The 19,230-nt window shown below is 42.7% G+C and overlaps 1 protein-coding gene across 1 annotated transcript; it reads left to right on the plus strand.

Annotated features, from left to right (window-relative positions):
• Positions 1 to 449: 449 nt before the first annotated feature.
• On the plus strand, positions 450 to 15,658 carry LOC147252329 (solute carrier family 15 member 1-like). Its single transcript, XM_086220604.1, has 21 exons — positions 450 to 531; positions 639 to 780; positions 2,300 to 2,419; positions 2,543 to 2,642; positions 4,252 to 4,342; positions 4,902 to 4,985; positions 5,088 to 5,170; positions 5,273 to 5,359; positions 11,745 to 11,834; positions 11,920 to 11,964; positions 12,045 to 12,077; positions 12,165 to 12,253; positions 12,517 to 12,598; positions 12,901 to 13,020; positions 13,131 to 13,268; positions 13,356 to 13,402; positions 13,768 to 13,875; positions 13,980 to 14,091; positions 14,961 to 15,098; positions 15,183 to 15,290; positions 15,422 to 15,658. The coding sequence occupies exons 1-21, from the start codon at positions 525 to 527 to the stop codon at positions 15,656 to 15,658; spliced, it is 2,061 nt and encodes a 686-aa protein (XP_086076730.1). The 5' UTR covers positions 450 to 524.
• The last annotated feature ends 3,572 nt before the right edge of the window (positions 15,659 to 19,230 follow it).

Here is a 19,230-nt window from a genome sequence, read left to right on the forward strand (position 1 = left end):
AGAGAGAGAGATCTGAAGTACTGTCCAAATAGAAAGATGGCAGTGACTTCTCTGATACATTATAGCAGGTAATTATTCTCTTCTGGTGTGTTTATTTATTGAAATTCATGTACTCTTTGAAACTTGTTTCATAGAGTACAGACATCAAGGATCCTGCGGACAGGATGGAAGGAAAAGGGACGGTAAGCAATTTAATTATCGGTATGAAAAAGCAAACAAGCAACAATTTGCCATTTGTTGTATTGGTGATACACTAACATTAAACTTAAGATTGAAGTACTCTGAATTTACTCTACTGTGTTTATTGAACAGTTGTGTCCGTTCATTAAAAATGACTCATCTTCTAATAAAGTGAAACTGAACAATTTCACAGCTGTACCTGTTTTAACATTCTGTTGGGTCAAATAATTGTCCAAATAAACGCTGTGTGTTTCATCCATCAGGACAAAGTGGTTTGTGGATATCCACTCAGCATTTTTTTCATCCTGGTGAATGAGCTCTTTGAGAGTTTCTCTTTCTTTGGAATGTGTGGTGAGAATTTTCCACACATCAATAAGATTAAACGTTTTAGAGTTGTGGAGTGTCAGACTGATGTTTAAATACTAAAATATGAAGATGTTTGCTGTGCTTGTCCCCAGCTGTCCTGGTGCTGTACTTTAAATACTTCTTACACTGGGATGATGACTTGGCCACCTCCATTTATCATACGTTTGCGGCTCTGTGCTACCTGACACCTATTCTTGGGGCTATTTTGGCAGACTCCTGGCTGGGAAAGTTTAAGTGAGTTCATATAAGTTTTACTGACTTAGGACCCTGTTTTAAGCACAGCGCTGGCTGGTGATCTGTCAAGTGCAAGTGCCATTGCTTGTGTCAAACTGGTGCAAATTACATTTTACCCCAAGCACCCTTGTGCTTTAACTAGCGATTGAACTTGTGCTTTGTCTGTGCCCAGCACTGAAGTATGTTAAAGACACGTGGTCTGGTACAACCGTGGAGCATTGATATTTTTGGACATCAGAAAATATTAACTGATCTTTGGTCAGCTTCATTATGTGAGAAGTGCTCTTTAAAGGACGCATCAGTCAGACAAGTAGAAACAAAATAGCAATGTGGTTCTGTTGATACCCAAAATGTGGAAACATTAGTTGCCACCACCTCCCAGTCCTGCTTCACCTCTGATGGCTGCAGAAGATGCCTGCTGCTCCCGTATATAAATATAAGATGTATTTGCACACCTTCAAATGGTGCACAAGGCAGTCCATTTCTTCACAGGAGAAGTGCTCACATCTGCTGATTTGAAGTGCATCTGCCACTGAAATAGCAACACACCCAGTCCTGGCTCAACCTGGACTTTAAAGGGAATGACACAAGACCTTGTGATTGGTTTTGATTGATTAGATTGGTGCTGAAAGACACCTATGAACAATTAGGTGTGAAATGACTGCCCCTTTGTGCTCTGATTCCTTGCTTCCTAAATACCAAAATGAGGCTGAACGCGCCCCAACTTGCCAACTGCCATGAAGCCCTTAAATAGGGCCCTGACAGTGAGACAGCTTTCATAAGTAGTGGAGAGGATTACTACTCTTGTCATTTCTAGTGGTGGAAAACAACAAGCAACATTCCCAAGTACTGAAATTGAACATTATATACTCTCATATATTTAAAATTCCTTTATATTTTTCGAGGTTTATTTAAAAAAAACTTTGTGATAATGTGAACAAACAAAAAGAATTAGCCTTTGGTTGATTGCCGCTCACATAAAAAGCATTGCCTGCACTACACTTACTTTCTTTCTAGACTGAGAGAGCTAAAGGGTAAAATTAGACAGTATTTAATTAGAAAAAAAGACTAGAGTCCAGGAAAAACTATAATACAAATGGTAGTTTTTCTCTTTTCTTAGCTTTTTATCTGATAACCTTCAAATATTTGTTACTCCCTAAAGGTTAAGAAGCACTAGACTACACTACTTTACCTGTATAGGCTCTAAAATGAAATGACATGGATGCATCAGTGAAGGAGAACTGAATTAAGATCAGTTGCTTCATTGGCAAAAAACAAAATGTAGTTCTCACAAGAGAAGAATCCATTGCGTTACAAGACAATATCTCTGGTGACAGTGTCTCTGTGACATCAAGTGTGTTACCTTACGTTCAAAGAATGTTGATAAGAAACCAATGAAGCACTCTATAAACAAACCAATAATGACATAATAGATACTGCTGTTGATTTTTATTTCAGTAGATTTTAGGTTCAAGAACTTTTAATTCTGTCACATTGGCTCTACCTCTTCCTCTCTCAGGATGATCATCTCCTGTGCCGTTGTCTCTGCTATGGGCTATGTTGCAATGACTGTCAGTGCAGTTCATGACATCACTGACTTAGACAAAGACGGGACACCAAACAACATGACCTTTCATGTGTGAGTTTGTATTCTACCATTGAAATGATTGAGTTAAAAATCCAAATTTGGCATTTTTGCAAGGAATTTTCACCACATGTCTCTGTCCTTCCTCCTCATGTCCATGTTTTTCCTCTTATTCAGCGTGATGGCGATGGTGGGTCTCTTCCTCATCGCTCTGGGATCTGGTGGCATGCAACCTTGTGTGCCTGCCTTTGGTGGAGACCAGTTTAATGAGTATCAGGTTGGAATGTGTAAAAATGTGTAATTGCACTTCAACAAAATCCCAGTTTGCTCATGATGAGTTGGTAGGAACGTAAATCCCAAACCAAAAAGTCTACAGTGATGCATTAAATGATGTATGCTCATCAGCCCAATTAATGACATTTTTAGTATCCACTCAAAATAAGCAACTGAAATGTATTGTTATGTTCTGAAAAATATGATTTTAATTTATGGACATTAAAGCGGGCTGCATGGTGGTGCAGTGGTCAGCACTGTGGCCTCACAGCAAGAAGGTTCCGGGTTCGAGTCCCGGCTCGGGCGCGGGATCTTTCTGTGTGGAGTTTGCATGTTCTCCCATGCCTGCGTGGGTTCTCTCTGGATTGGCCGTGGGTATGAATGTGAGTGTGAGTGGTTGTTCATCTCTGTATGTTGGCCCTGCGGTGGACTGGCGACCTGTCAAGGTTGTACCCCGCCTCTCGCCCGTGGATGCTGGGATAGGCTCCACCCCCCCCACTACCCTAACTAGTAAGGAATAAGCAGAAGACGATGATGGATGGACATTAAATCTTTTAGAAACCATTGTAAAACATCAAAAACAAACTAAATAAAAAAATTCAAATACAGCTTACTCTCATGTGGATTGGACATGATACAGGAATACACTGATGATGGCTGATGACAATACGGATGGATATATGTAATTCCTATCATATTTGTATTATGTTGCATCATTGATCATTGCATAAATACATCTATGCAGATCAGTGTATCCTTCCATACCAAATATTTAGGGGTGGGAACAATTACTTATCTGGTGATACCCTCCATTCATCCATCCATCCATTTTCTTCCGCTTATCCTGTAAGGGGTCGTGGGGGGGTGGAGCCTATCCCAGCAGCCTTTGGGCAAGAGGCGGGGTTCACCTTGGACAGGTCACCAGTCCATCACAGAACCAACACATAGAGACAGACAACCATTCACACTCACAGTCACACCTACGGTCAATTTAGAGTATCAATCAGCCTCATCCTCTCTTGATGTCTTTGGACGGTGGGAGGAAGCTGGAGTACCAGAGAGAACCCACACAGGAACAGGGAGAACATGGAGACTCACACAGAAAGATCCTGTGCTGGAGCTTGGACTTGAACCCAGAACCTTCTTGCTGTGAGGCGACAGTGCTGACCACTGCACCACTGTGCCACCCTTTTGTGATACCCTTGGATTCTATATTGAATGAATGATTAATGATATTACTTCTCTGTTAAAAAATGTTGCCCCCAAACTGTCTTTGAAATTTTAAGCTATTAAACATTTCTTTGTGTAACATAACTAACACACATAGCTTGACACAAAAATAGGAAGCATAAAGAATAATATCACCTCATTGTATTTGTTTTACTGAATTGAGAAACTGTGAGCAAGGAGAATGAAATAAATGAGGACAAGCCCACCATGCAGTGCAAACATTATGATGTTGACTTTATTCAGTCACATTTATGAGAGCATTCACTTGGAATTGAAACATTTGTAGCTGAAACAAAGTGATTGATGAACAAACCAACACTGGCATGATAAAAAAAATTGTGATATTTAATGCCCCAATAAATGACAGAGATTTATTTGCACAGAAAAGCCAAAGGACAACATTCTTCTCGATATTCTACCTGTGCAGCAACGCTGGGAATTTCTTGTCAACTATCATCACTCCGACACTCAGAGGTAATTATTATAACTTTAATGACAAATAAGAAAAAATGTTTATACATCGATAAAAACATGCATAACTACATCATGAATTGCACTGCAGGACCTGTTCAGACATGCTTTCAAAATCCACACCATGTGCTGGCCATATTTATCAAATAACTCAGATGTTTTTGTCACTTTATCATTCTGAAAAGAAATGCAAGATGTTTTGATCCAAGTTTTGTGTGATTTTACTGACATTCATCAGCAATTTAAATATTAATCTGTGTGCTTCTTCACTGGTAATATGTCATCCAGTTTGATCTTCAAATATTTTTCTTGTTCAGGACACAAAGATGTCTGACATCGAAGAGCAACTCTTTTTCCTTTCATATGATGCACTAAACACCTTGTCCATAGAGCATCTTGTCTGTTCTTATAGTCATCGTGGTAGAACATCTGTATTCAGTGCTTGTAGATGGTTTCTTTTTTGACTTCAGCTGAATATTAAAATATGTGCTTTGGTTAAGATGTCGCTGGAAGTCTTCAAACATGAGTTGAATTTAAGTGATGTGTTTGTCTCCACCTGCAGCTCAAGAGTGTGGCATCCACAGTAAACAGAGCTGTTACCCTCTGGCCTTCGGTGTCCCTGCAGCTCTAATGGTGGTTGCCCTCGGTGGGTCCGAGCAATTATGAGATTCTGGTTCCGCATATCAAGCAAAACTTTAAAAATGCACTCCATAACGACAGTAATGTTTTGTCTGTGATGCTCAAACAGTGGTCTTCATTGTTGGTAGTGGTTTGTATTACAAGGCTGAGCCTCAAGGAAATATCATGCTGGATGTGTGTAAATGTATTGGGGTAAGTCAGGTTTACACTGTTTGCATGAACACATTCAGTGATTTAGTGTCTCCTGGTGTTTCTGAAAGTTTCTACCTTACTTTTTGCCAATCTGTGAAACAGTTTGCCCTTAAAAACCGCTACAGGCCTGGAAGCAAAGGGTTCCCAAAAAGGCAGCACTGGATGGACTGGGCAGAGGAAAAATATGATGTAAGTTTCCTTCAGTCAATTCACTCAGTACGGCACATAGCAAGGGATATTAGGCCCTTCCGTGGTAACTGTAGACACCTCTATTCACTCCTTATAAGGTAAATGACCTGTGGAAACATATGTGTGTGAGGCTGCGCCCACACATACACACATAAGTCATTACAGTCATTCTTCTGTTTCGTACGCCTTTTAACTCACTGAGAAAACCTCTAATAAGACAAGCCAGCTTGCTGTTAGGCAGCTCTGTTTTGTTTTTCACCTCAGGCCACTGCCTCCTCGAAATTAGCTTAACTGCCCAACATGATGTTGGCTATCAGTGTAGCTGCCCACGGTGCACAAATTTTGAGTTTGCCTCCTCAAAGAGCTTTGTACTTCCAGATGAGCACCCAGCCTAGTCTGTTGGAGGATGAACAGGATATGTTACCATCAGGTCAGTATGTGGGCACTGCTATGCCTTCCTCGTACCACTGGCAGAGGAGGAGGAGTAGCTGCAATTTATCAGTCAAATTTACTTATTAACCCTCGACCTAACTGTTCATTTAATTCATTTGAGAGCCTTACTGTCAGCTTTTCCCACCCAGACTGGAAAGCAGAGAAACCACTCTTACTTGCTGTGGTGCACCTTATTCTGAGTTCTTAGACTAATTCCCTGACTTTCTGTCAAACTTGGCATTGAATTCAGACAAAGTCATGATAGTGGGTGACTTTAACATCCACGTGGACGTCGCTGATGATTGTCTGGCCACTGCGTTTAAGTCGTTTCTTGATTCTGTTGGCTTCTGTCAGAGGGTAAACAAACCCACTCACACTTTTAATCACATCCTTCATTTAGTACTCACTTATGGAATAGAAGCTGACCTCATCACAGTTCTTCCTCAAAACTTCGTCTTGTCTGATCACTCCTTAATTACATTTGAATTTACCCTAACAAATTATATCCTACCTGGGGAAAAATCCCGCTTCAGTAGATATCTATCTGACACTGCTGTTTCTAGATTTAAGGAGCTTATTCCAGCAGAACTTGCTGCCACATTTTGTAGTGATATAATGGGCAGTTATGCTGATTTCACCCCCCTGCAGGTAGACTATCTTGTGGATAGCACTGCAGCAGCACTCCTTGGGACACTTGATGCCGTAGCTCCCCTGAAAAAGAAGGTTATCAACCAAAAAAGAATAGTTCCCTGGTACAGCCCAGAGCTGCGTGCCTTAAAACAGAAGACCATACAACTGGAAAGGAAGACACATTCCAGCCAGCATGAGGAAGACCGCCAAGCCTGGAAGGATAGTTTATTAATATATAAAAAAGAACTCCGTAATGCAAGAAGCGCTTACTACACATCCTTAATAGACAAGAATAGTATGTTTGCTCTGTTCATATTTCCGTTGCAGTCCTGAAATTGCTTTCTTTCGCTCATCTTCGCTTGGGTATTTTTCAGCGAATGCTGAGTGCTTGTTTTGAAAATGTCTTTCAACATTACATTTTTTGTTGTTCGATAATTGTTTTCCACATATCAAGCACTCAGTAATCCAGCATCGTAAGCAGTGAAGGTAAATTCATCTGTCCACGCAGAGTTAAAGTCTCTTTTTTCGTCTGAGTTTTTTAGTTTTTTACTCACGGTGACAGAATGGTTCGCACACGCAAGAAGCCGCCTGCAGGCAAAGGCGAGGGCTATAGACGTCGATGTGAAGCATATTTTAGTTTACAAATTTTTTTAAAAAAAGTTTACAAATTAGATGTTAAAATAGGCTATATAACCGTAGTAGTAGTAAATAAAATGCAAAAATAATAATGTATAAATAAAAATTAAATTAAGAAATAACCATTATTCATTTTCATTTAAAAAAAAAATATTTTCATGATTTTTTTTTGTCGATGCCAAAGGGAGCCGCAACAAGGAGGCTGAAGAGCCGCGGGTTGCCGACCCCTTGACGAGACCATGAAATTGGGATTAAAGGACCTGCCCTAAAATGGTTTAAGTCCTACTTATCAGATAGGTTTCAGTTTGTTAATGTTAATAATGACTATTCAGAGTATAGCAGAGTTACATATGGAGTACCACAGGGTTCAGTTTTAGGACCGATTCTCTTCACTCTTTACATGCTCCCATTAGGGGACATAATACGGAAGCACTCAATCAACTTCCACTGTTATGTGGACGACACACAACTTTACTTGTCGATGGAGCCAGACGATACAAGCAAGTTTACTAATCTGCAAGACTGCCTAAAAGACATTAAATCCTGGATGTCCTCTAACTTCTTACTGCTAAATTCAGATAAAACTGAGGTCATCGTGTTTGGACCTAAACACCTCAGGGACACACTCTCTAATCGGATCACTACTCTAGATGGCATCACCTTGACCCCGAGTACAACAGCAAGGAACCTTGGAGTCATTTTTGACCAGGACCTTTCCTTCAGCTCCCACATAAAGCATGTGACGAGGACCACCTTCTTCCATCTGCGAAGTATCGCTAAGATTAGGAATATCCTTTCCCAGAGTGATGCTGAGAAACTGGTGCATGCATTTATCACTTCTAGGCTGGACAACTGCAACTCTCTCCTGCCAGGATGTCCTAAAAACTCTCTAAAGAGTCTCCAGCTGGTCCAGAACGCTGCAGCGAGGGTTTTGACGGGAGTTAAGAAGAGAGAACACATCTCTCCCATTTTAGCTTCTCTCCACTGGCTTCCTGTAGGATCTAGAATGGACTTCAAAATCCTTCTGCTGACTTATAAGGCTCTCAATGTTAAAGCCCCATCCTACTTGAAAGAGCTCATTAGTCCCTACTGTCCTACCAGAGCACTCCGCTCCCAGAATGCAGGTCTTTTAGTGACTCCCAGTATCTCCAAAAACAGACTGGGAGGTACAGCCTTCAGTTACTGGGCTCCTCTACTGTGGAACCAGCTCTCTCCATGGGTAAGAGAGGCAGACACTCTAACTACGTTTAAGTCCAGGCTTAAGACTTTCCTTCATGATAGAGCGTTCAGTTAGGACTGGTTCAGGTAGCTCTGAACTATTGATAGCTATGCTGCTATAGGCTTAGACTGCTGGGGGACACATCTGGTTACATGGAGCCCTCTCCTCTCTCCTCCTCTCCTCTCCTCTCCTCCTCTCCTCTCCTCTCCCCTCCTCCATTACCATTACTTGTTGCACTTTGTAGTTTGGCCTTGGTGTCTCGCAGTCTCTCTGTGTTTCCACAGATCCACCGAAGCTCCATCTCTCTCCTCCAACCACCCCCTGCATCGCCCCCCACCCCCCTTTTTTATTCCCTACTGTCAAACCGGCCTGCACTCCCCTCCCATGAAACAGTCTGCCATCCAGTCCCCCATCAAGCTGGCTTGCTCTCCCTGCCTCCCCTTCCAGAAGCTTCCTTCTTCAACTGTTATTAACATTTCCATGTTTCCCACATTTTGCATTGTAAACTGTTTTCTTGTCTGTAACAACATCTACTGCACGTCTGTCCGTCCTGGGTGAGGGATCCCTCCTCTGTTGCTCACCCTGAGGTTTCTCAGATTTTTCCCTGTTAAAAGGGTTTTCTATGGAGTTTTTCCTCAGTCGATGTGAGGGTCTAAGGGCAGAGGATGTTGTTATGATGCCATGTGAAGCCCTTTGAGACAAACTGTTTGTGAAAACGGGCTCTACAAATAGAATTGCCTTGCCTTGCCTTGCCTATGCGCGGTAGCCCAGAATACATGTCTTTCTTATCACTTTGCCATTTTGTGGTTAAAAAAACTTGAGATCGACGGCCTGTGTTTGGCTCTGCAGACATGTGGGCCAATCTTTGATGTTTGAGAGAGGGATAGGGCTGTGTTTTTGAATGAACTAGTGTCTACTGAGGGTTTGTTTGAGCAATTCTTGACACCATTCAGGCTAAGTTTGAGATGAAGAAGAGGCAAACTGAAGCTGTGTCGCATTATCCCCTGATGTGAAACGAAGGTCAGGCTTTTCTCCAGTGTTTGTAAGTCTCTAGTACTGCTGCCTCCCCCAAAGAAGGCTGCACTATCCCTGAGTTTTGGCTCCCAATCGCTGAACTCGCAACAGTGCAGAGAATCCTCATGTCTGTCTGATTGATGCAAGGGTCCACCACCAGGCCTTGATAACAACGAAGTGTTGCAACCAAGGGCACCGCACAACCCCTAGCTTTGGAAGTACTGGGGCCTCTACAGCAGGAAGACACTGCTGCCCTCATTTCTTGCCATTCAAGAGGCGTTTACCGTGTTCTGTTCAGGGGTACGGTCCCAAAAGTGATTTTTTCCCCCCCCTAACAGTCTCCCAAGCACTCATCCCCTCTCAACACAAATAACTTTACACTTCCTCAAGTTGTTACTCCAGTTCAGGTGTGTTAAAAACCTCACTGCATTTCCACTCTGTTGTAAACACTGTAGCAGGGATTGAAATGGTAGTGGTGCTGGAGGACAAAATAAACACTTGGCTGAGCAAGAATGCCTTACTAGCTGCTCCATTTTTGGAGGAGAGCAAAGATTGGTAAAGCTGTTATTTCATTATCCTGAAAAAAGGGGAGGTCTCTGTCCAATCCTCAATTTGGGACTCTTAACTGATACCTGTGAACTTAAAAGTTCAAGATGCTAACACAATGGCAGCTTCTGAACGTCAGTCAGGAAGAATGGTTTGCAATGATTGATCTCAGAGAGGCTTACTTAAATGTAGCAATTCATCTAGACCTCAGACAGTTTTTCAAGTTTGCCTCCAAGGGTAGAGCGTACAAATACCTGGTATGAACAGCGCATGTCAAGGCAGCGATAGCTCCTCTCCTGTGAAAGGTGTTTGAATCCTGGCTTAACTGGAAGATTGGGCTCTGGTGGTGAGCACCAAGGGGGAGTTGCAGTGAACAGCTCTGCCACATGTTCAGCCACCAGGCTTTTCAGTGAAGAAAAGTTCATTATTGCAGACTCAGCAGTTCCCTTTTCTCAGACTCATATGCTCCATTTATGGCTGAGTACATCTTTCAGAACACAGACTGGCTGTGTAATGGCTGCCTTGCTCAATTTCAGTTGGGATACAGATTGAGTTTCGGACAGTTTTATAGCTGTTGGGAATTATAATGCCTACAATTACTGTGGTGCTGTTAGGATTGGTAAACATGTGAACATCAATGCTTAGCACAGTCTCTAAAAGCTGTGTGCACTATTTCACCTAAGAAGGGGGCTGTCAATAACCTCATCGTGTACGATGGCTCTCGTCCCATGGAAAGATTATGGACTTCTGAGTCAGTGCTCCACAATAGAGAGGGTGTCTTTTCACAGGATGGTGTCCATGAATGCCTCTCTGAGGGGATTCTGACATTCTGGCAGTGGGAGGCGTCTGGGCACCAGTGCAACACTGGCTTCACATCAACCACTTGGAGCTTCTTGCAGTGTTTTTTGCTCTGGTCCTGACTGGCCAGCATGCTCTGATCAGGATGGACAAAATAATGGTGGCTTCTCATATGAACCTGCAGGAAGGGACCTGCACCACAATGGCATACAAGGTTGTGGTATGCTGAGATGATCAGTCTGCTAGCAGAGGGGCTGTGGTGGCTCCTCTAAAAAAGGACCAATCAAGGATTGTTCCTTACCTGACTTGTGGTGACTTCTTGCTTACCTGTTGATAGGACCAGTTTGATGGCTGATGGTCTGTCCACTAGTGTTGTGGGAACAATCCAAAGCGAGAGGGCATCGTCCACCAGAGGTCAATATGCCTATAAATGGCAGGCATTTGAAGGGTGGTGTGAGGACAGGAATGCACTCCTGTTTTAGAGTTCTGTTGTGGACATTTTAGGATTCCCTCAGAAGCTGTTGGATAAGGAGCTGTCCTTTTCCACAATTTTTTTAATGCCTGTCGTGATAGCTCTGGGGATGTGATGTCAGGCGCTGACACTCTACCAAGTAACCTTAATGCTTTATTTGTGCATTCATCTTGTACCCAGCTCTCTTTGGATGGCTCCATGTCACATGATGTCCAAATGTGGCGTGTTTGCCTTGTACATGGCAGCAAAGATTTCCCTGTACACCGTAAGGTGAGGGAAACTTCCACAAGAATGCAGAGGGGTTTTTTTTGTCCCTGCTTCAGTGTCTGATCTGCTGGGCATACTGTGTGAACTGACTGACACAGAATGAAATGATATGCATGTAACTGCTGTTCCCTGAAGAATAGGAAAGTGGTACAACACCTGGTTGACCTGCCTCATAGCTATGCTAGGAGAAGATGGCTATCAAGCTGAGTAATGTGGGGATGTGTTTTTTTATGTGCAGGCAGTCCTCGCCTTGTAAGGAGTGAATAGTGATGTCTTCAGTATCATGATATAACAAATCTGCATGACATTTAATTTTACTGTACGTTATGACTGCAAGTTTTCAATACAGTATTATTCTCTCTGCTCTGTAGAAACTCCTGATTGCTCAAATAAAAATGGTGTTGAAGGTCCTATTTCTTTACATCCCTCTTCCTATGTTCTGGACTCTTTCGAATCAAAGGGTATTTTAAAGTTTCTTGTTGATTTAAAGCTTCTCCAGTGTTGCACCATGGAAACTGCATGCTAACTCCTCCACCTGTGTTTCAGGGTTCTATATGGACAGTGCAGGCCACCACCATGGATGGGAACTTTGTAAGTTTATTGATCACTGGAGAAATATTGGCTAAGTAAAACAATGTGTTCATATTCTAATAAGCTCTCTCTGTCTGCAGGGGCCACTTGTTATCCAGCCTGATCAGATGCAGGTACATTTATTATTGTCACATGGACTGATCTACTGGAGTGAACTCTATTGCAAATAATTCTCATTTACTGATTTATGTATTTGAAAGACTGCCAACGCCATCCTGATCTTGACTCTGGTGCCTGTCATGGACAGGGTGATCTACCCCCTGATCCACAAATGTGGCCTGAACTTCACGTAAGTGATGTGGAAGCATTAGGAAAAGAGTTTATTTTTTTCCACTTTCGATGAAGGCTAGTATTGATATTACTCTGATATCAATCTGTGAAATGAATAATAATGAGCTAAATTATTTGACATGGAGACATACCTCTCAGTACTACAAGTGAATAAGCAGCAAATGTAAAGTTTTTTCAGGAGACAGACTCTTGGAGAGGAAGAGCTCAAACTTGCGACACATTTGGTGAAATTAATAACAACACTCAATTTTAATTCAACAGTCCTCTGAAAAGAATGACAGTGGGGATGCTTCTGGCGGTGGTGGCGTTTATCTGTGCTGCTGTGGTTCAGATTGAAATTGATGTGAGTGGACACAAAAAATATCGATTTGAGTTTCTATTTCAAATAAAATGCTTTTGATGTCAGGATTGATTGAACTGTTTTATTTCTTTACGAGCACCTCAGGCATTAACAATGAGCCAAGCAGCACCACTAGAGCGACTTACACTTTTGTTAGATGTGTTGATTGGTTGGGAGAGACTGAACCCCCCCCCCCACTGAGATCAGTTATTGAATGGAGTTGAAAATTGTGTGTGATTTCGTTCAGTTACTCTTGAAGGTCCTAGAAAAAAAACGCTTAATTTCTACTTTCTGCTAATTTTCAGAAAACACTGCCCACATTCCCATCAGCCTCCCAGAGTCAGCTGAAAATACTCAACATGGGCAGGAATCCAGTCAAAGTCACACTGTCAAACGATGAGCTCCTGGATCTTCCTGCTGCTCAGGTGTGTCTTTGTGTGCATAAACATCAGACTCAACTTTGACCAAAGTTGGAGTTTCAAGTGCTCCATATTTGAACCTCCATTTTTGCTCTCGTCCATGTTTTTGTCTTTAGGCCAGTGATAAATACTTCACATTTAGAGAAGAAGTAATCAGCGTTTCAGTCGACGGAGCAGAGAGATCTATTGACTTGGCCAAAGGAGAACGACAGACACTTCTTATTCCTGCAAACTTAAGTCATCAGTGGCACTTGGTTGGTTGGAAGTGCACATATAAGAATTTAAAAATATAAGCCATTTAATCATTACCTTCATAAACATCGACTGTTCCGTTCCCTCAGATGCAGGATTTGATGACCAAACCACAGCAAGGAAACAACGCAATCAGGTAAAGTTCACCATGTTGATTAAAGTTAATAATTATGCCATGACTGCTTTGGCATATAGCAGGAAAATATAGCACTGAAAATCATTTGTAAGTAGCAGCCCAGAAGATAACATAAAGAGAAATGTGGAGCGAGGCCACCATTTAAGGTGCCAACCTGCTCATTGGGACAATTAGCAGTCCAGTGTCCTGCAAGAGGACACCTGGACAAAGTGTCTGGAGGACGAATCAAAGCAGTAATGCACCCAGTACCAGATGGCCACTCTACCAAGATCCTAGCTATGTTGATAACGTTCATATAAATTTATACATGGACTGTGTTCATCTCTCTGATTTTAATGTTGTTGCTAATCATGCATTGATTTCAGATTTGTAAATGGACTGGCCACAGGAGTGAACGTTTCTGCTTCCGGAGCAGACTTTGGATTAATTAAGTCGCATGATTATTCCAACTATTCCCAGATAGAAAATGGAAAGTAAGTTTTGATCTTTTTACATACTCCTGTTCACTGTTTTTATACTAAAAAAAAAGTGTGGTTTTTTTGTGAACAGTTAACAGATTTTATTTTGTCATGATCAGGGCCACATTCACCATACGGACAGATTCACAGTCGTGTGAATACAGCAAGGAGTTTGGATTTGGAAGTTCCTACACTTTCTTTATTCCCAGCACTTTAATCTTTGGACCAGCTGTAAGTTTTAGATTTATAATTATGATAATTAAATCTTTTATGTTTATCCGTCCATCCTTTCATTTTCTGTACCGCTTATCCATTAAGTGCCATGGGGGGGGGCTGGAGCCTATCCCAGTTGACATTGAGCGAGAGGCGGGGTTCACCCTGGATGGGTTGCCAGTCCGTCGCAGGGCCATCAGGAGCAATTAGGGTCTCAGTATCTTGCTCAAGGATACTTGGACTCGGTCACTGGGGGAAGTGAGGATCAAACCAGGGACCCTTCTGTTGCTGGACAGCCACTCTACCTCTGAGCCATGCCACCCACTCTTTTATGTTTACTTATTTTCATAAAAGAGTCCTCACTCCAATAAGGCACAGGGGAAGGAGAGGAGATAAGCGATCCTTGAGGATGTGCAAGCAGGAGTTGAAGAGAAGTGAGCTGGTCAGATGGTCCGAATTTGGCAGCAGGGTAGCCTGAATGAAATGAGAGCGAACTGTAGAGTGCAAGGTCAAATGGACTCAGCTGTGGAAAGCTGAACCCCATCAGATAAAGGACCACATCGGCAAGACAATGTTAAGGCCTGACATCGTTCTTATCTCAGGAGCCTCCAAGCATGTAATTCTTTTGGAGCTCACAGTGCCTTGGGAGGACCGAATGGAGAGAGCCAATGAGAGAAAGAGGGCAAAGTACTCCGAGCTAGTGAAGGTGTGCCGGAGCAATGGTTTGCGGATAAGATGTCAACCCATCGAAATGGGATGCTGAGGATTCGTGGGCCTATCCCTCTGCAGGGTCTACAAAATAATGTTTTCCAAATGTTACCTTTGTTTTAGGTAACATGTTCCGAAATAACTTCTATTCACAAATACAGACTGATTCTTCTTTTCAGTGTCAGGACTCTGTTACTGCAGCTGAGGACATCAAGCCCCACTCGGCCCACATGGCCCTCCAGATCCCACAGTACTTCTTTATAACGGCTGGTGAAGTGATGTTTTCTGTCACAGGTCTGGAGTTTTCATACTCACAGGTAAAAGGGAAAGACTATACAGAAATCAGTCCATCATAATATGTACTCTGTGTTTATTTTATGTCATTATTCTGTGTCTGTAAGGCACCCAGTAACATGAAAGCAGTACTGCAAGCAGGCTGGTTGTTCACTGTTGCTGTTGGCAACTTCATCGTTCTGATTGTGGCTGAGATCGCTAAACTCCCCAAACAGGTTAAAAACAGATTTACTCACAAAAATTAAACTGAAAAAGTGTGTCAAAAGGATAATGGATGTTTGTAGTTAACACAAGTGACTCATGATGGTGCATTAATGCCACGTTTGTTCCTCTGTCTCTTTCAAAGTGGGCGGAGTACGTGCTCTTTGCCTCTCTCTTGATGGCAGTGTGTATCATCTTCTCCATCATGGCGTATTTCTACACCTACATTGACCCTGCTGAGATTGAGGCCCAGTTCAAGAAGGATGCCAGTGATGATGATGATGATGATGATGACAAAAAGAAACCAGCGATTGATATGGTCAAGAAAGACCCAGTAAAATGTGATGATGAAAATATTGCAGCTAAACAAACTAAAATGTGAAATCCATTCTAAATGGTAATAGACACCAATGGGTCGGTGGGTGGGTGGGGGGGGGGCTTTATATTGAAACTTGTCCACCCGAAGCCTGAGGGTCTGAGGTTTGGCTCATCTAAGTACACATACCCGGATTAAATTCCACGGTCAGATAGATGTGTATGATCTTGGGTGGTATGGGCAGGTAACACCACAGAGAATGTGGAGCAGGTGTCTGCAGGATTGTGACTGTTACTATGGTTAATTAAATTATTAGAAACCAAAGGAAAAATTGTATATTTTTACTCTTGCCTAAAAAAATCTGAATGATCAATTCCTTGACATGGTACATTGGGATAGCTCAAGTGTGCTAAATGAGTTATTTTATGTCTTACAAGTGAATCTGACTGTACTTATACAATTGATTTTTATCCCAGGCGGCTTTTTATCATCAGATTATAACACTGTACACAGGATAAAGCAACAGCAAAGTCTACTCAGTTTTATCATTTCGTCTTGAAATTGAGCAGTAATTTTAAAAAACTGAATATGAAATATATAATGTACACATAGTATGATGACTGCAAAATGATACAACGTTGAAAACGTATCAATCAAAAAACTGTTAATATTATTTTTGAATGAATATCAAGAAATGATTGCTAAACAAGGGCTGCACGGTGGTGCAGTGGTTAGCACTGTGGCCTCACAGCTTTCTGTGTGGAGTTTGCATGTTCTCCCCGTGTCTGCGTGGGTTCTCTCCGGGTACTCCGGCTTCCTCCCACAGTCCAAAAACATGCAATTGGGGACTAGGCTGATTGAATACTCTAAAATTGACCGTAGGTATGAATGTGAGTGTGAATGGTTGTTCGTCTCTCTATGTTGGCCCTGCGATGGACTGGCGACCTGTCCAGGGTGTACCCCACCTCTCGCCCGTTGACGCTGGGATAGGCTCCAGCCCCCCCGCGACCCTTAATGTGCAGGAATAAGCGGAAGATGACGATGGATGGATGGATTGCTAAACAAATGTTATTTCGACAAAAAACAACAGTTAGGACATTTGTTATCACTAAAACACCATCTTTTAGAAACCACTGTACTGAATTGGATGATACTTTCAGAGGTAATTAATCGTGACATTGAAGGGACCACAGGGTAAAGATGCTGTTCATCAGTCCCGTGTTCATAATCATGCATGACAGAAGAAATGTGTCCAAATTTGGCTGAATTTGTGTAATCTAATCCTGCCACTAGGCAGGTAGATGTTAAGGTAAGTCTCTAGAACTCAAGTGCAACCATAAAAACACAAAACCTGATTGAAATAAAAGTGCGTATGTGTGTGCTTGATTGTTTTTTTAGTGAGGGATCAAGTCCTCCACCATTACAATGAGTATAAAAGATGTCAGTGAACATGTGCAGTACAAACAAAGAAACTGATTTCACTTTTACATGTGCAATGATGCTGTTATGTGTCAGTTGTGATGAGGAAATAAATAAGAAGAAGCTATATTTCTTTGTCTCATCATTAACAAGCATGCAATGCTGACCCCACGCCAGAGAATAATCAGGTTGATTAGCATGTAAGAACCAGTGGTGGGCGACTGAGGGAGCTGACCAGGTAGCATCAGAATGTTAGCTTGTAGCACTTGCTAGCACCGGCCTTGTTTGAGACTTCACATTGGTGCACAGATAGCCTCCACACAGTCCTTGACTTAAATTGGGTCAGAATCCATTGCCATGCAGACCAAGACAACCTGGAACCCTTCCTTGATGCAGCCTTCTTCACCTTTGCAGACATTATTGTTTTCTTCACAGCCATCAGGCCCAATTTAAGTGATTTATTGTGCCAAGGTTTGGAGGATGGTGCCAGGAGGACCAATGTTTGCGCCATACACCATGAAGAGGCAGATCTTTGGTCAATGGCATTGTGTAAGAAGTGATATTTATACGGCGCCTCAAGGAGTAAAGCAGATCCCCAGCATTTCAGTGTGGTTCTATTGGTGCCCAGTAAAGTGGAAACATTTGCTGCCAGCTCCTCCCAGGCCTGTCGCACCTATGATTACCTCGGTGGAATCTTGCTGCTTCTTTATGTGAACATAGGACATGCGTCTTCACCTGGTGCACTTGTTTCTTCAGATGAGAAGTGCTCTCTTTTCCTGAGTTTAAATGCTTGTGCCACTTAAATAGTAACACGTCAAAACTGGGCGTTCTGAATAGCAATGCACCATGGTTGTGCCAGACAGTTCCTCGTTAACATAATGAAGCACCTGCCAGAGCAGGTGGAGATCAAATTTGTGTGCCAGCTAAAGGGCAAGGGTGCTCAGCGTGACAATGTCATTTGCACTGGCTTGAAACTAGCAATGAGCACTAGTTTGCAAAATGCTCAAAATAGGGCCCATCATCTTCCATCTGCTCCACCTTTGGCCACTTGGTTACTCTTCACCCATAGCTTGGGTGATGGTCCAAACACCAGTGGGCCTGCGAGCATTCTGTCTGGTGCCTCATGCCTCTCCAAGATCCCCTACAGTTTGGCCTGCAACTGCAAGGCCCCAGGGACCATCGGTGAAGACAAGGAGGCTCTGCAGGAGTCTTGGCGTTGGAGAGACTATGGACCAGCAGGAGGAGACTTGTGCGCTCGCCTCCTCTTTTCACCCTACAAGTGGGGCGAGCTGCTCAAAGAAGACAGTGGCAGGCAGAGGCAGCATGTGGTAACTATGAGTACTTGTACTCAGTACTCCTATGCTGATACATCACAAGCCCTGTATGTAAACACACACGCACGCACGCACACACACACACACACACACATCCTGCTTGGAGTCCTGGCTGGTATTCAAAGACCTTTCTTTTATTGACTTCATAGTCTCACCATCAGTGGGTGCAAGATTACTCTTTGCTTAAGAGAGGGGAAGGAGGTCTGCTGCACAAACATGCTCAATTGTAACTGATTGTGTATGTGAGCTGATGTCTGGGGGACGGTCTGATAACTCTCACCTCCGCAAGTGTTTTCTCCTCATTGTGGGGGGTTGGGGAAACTGATAATCCATCGTTTATGTTCTAACCATGGACTGTAGAGGCGGTTGTTCTAAGCTGTAGTCAGACACACATCTGTGCGCATCATGGCAGCAACCTGCAGGCGGACAACAGGCTGTTCGGCAGAAGTAAGAAGCTTTTCTGACCCAGGGATCTCCTAAACATTTCGAAATTTCGGTTGTCACTGAAGCAAAATCCAAGGTTTGGCAGAGGTTTCTTGGCTCAGGGTGCGAATGGAAGGGAAGTCAACTGCTGACCCGGCCAGAGAACCTTGCTGGGAAGTAGAAGGAACAATTTGAAGAACACATACGTGACCAACCATTCCTCTGTGGAGGAGGCAGAGCCTGGGAAAAGCTATTGAGGCTCTGCCTGAAATTAAAGTCGAATCTGAAGGGCTCAAAAAGCATGATATGCTCTTGGAAACTTTTTTGAATCAAACATATTATTGCACAATTTTGTTTTTTCATTACATGAAAGCACACATTACAACTCCCAATCACTAAATAACTTTCACTTGACCTTTTGAGTGAGATAGAAAAGTGCTGCTGTTTCTTGTCTTCCTTCCT

Source organism: Aulostomus chinensis, chromosome 12 (assembly GCF_037954235.1).
Source record: "Aulostomus chinensis isolate RoL2024-O1b breed Wild chromosome 12, RoL_Achi_v1.0, whole genome shotgun sequence".
NCBI classification, from domain to species: Eukaryota; Metazoa; Chordata; class Actinopteri; order Syngnathiformes; family Aulostomidae; genus Aulostomus; species Aulostomus chinensis.

Coding starts and splice junctions, on each gene's coding strand:
- LOC147252329 (XM_086220604.1), top strand. Junction 4,986..5,087: donor TCTAATGGTGGTTGCCCTCG/GTGGGTCCGAGC, acceptor ATGCTCAAACAG/TGGTCTTCATTGTTGGTAGT. Junction 15,291..15,421: donor TCGCTAAACTCCCCAAACAG/GTTAAAAACAGA, acceptor TCTCTTTCAAAG/TGGGCGGAGTACGTGCTCTT.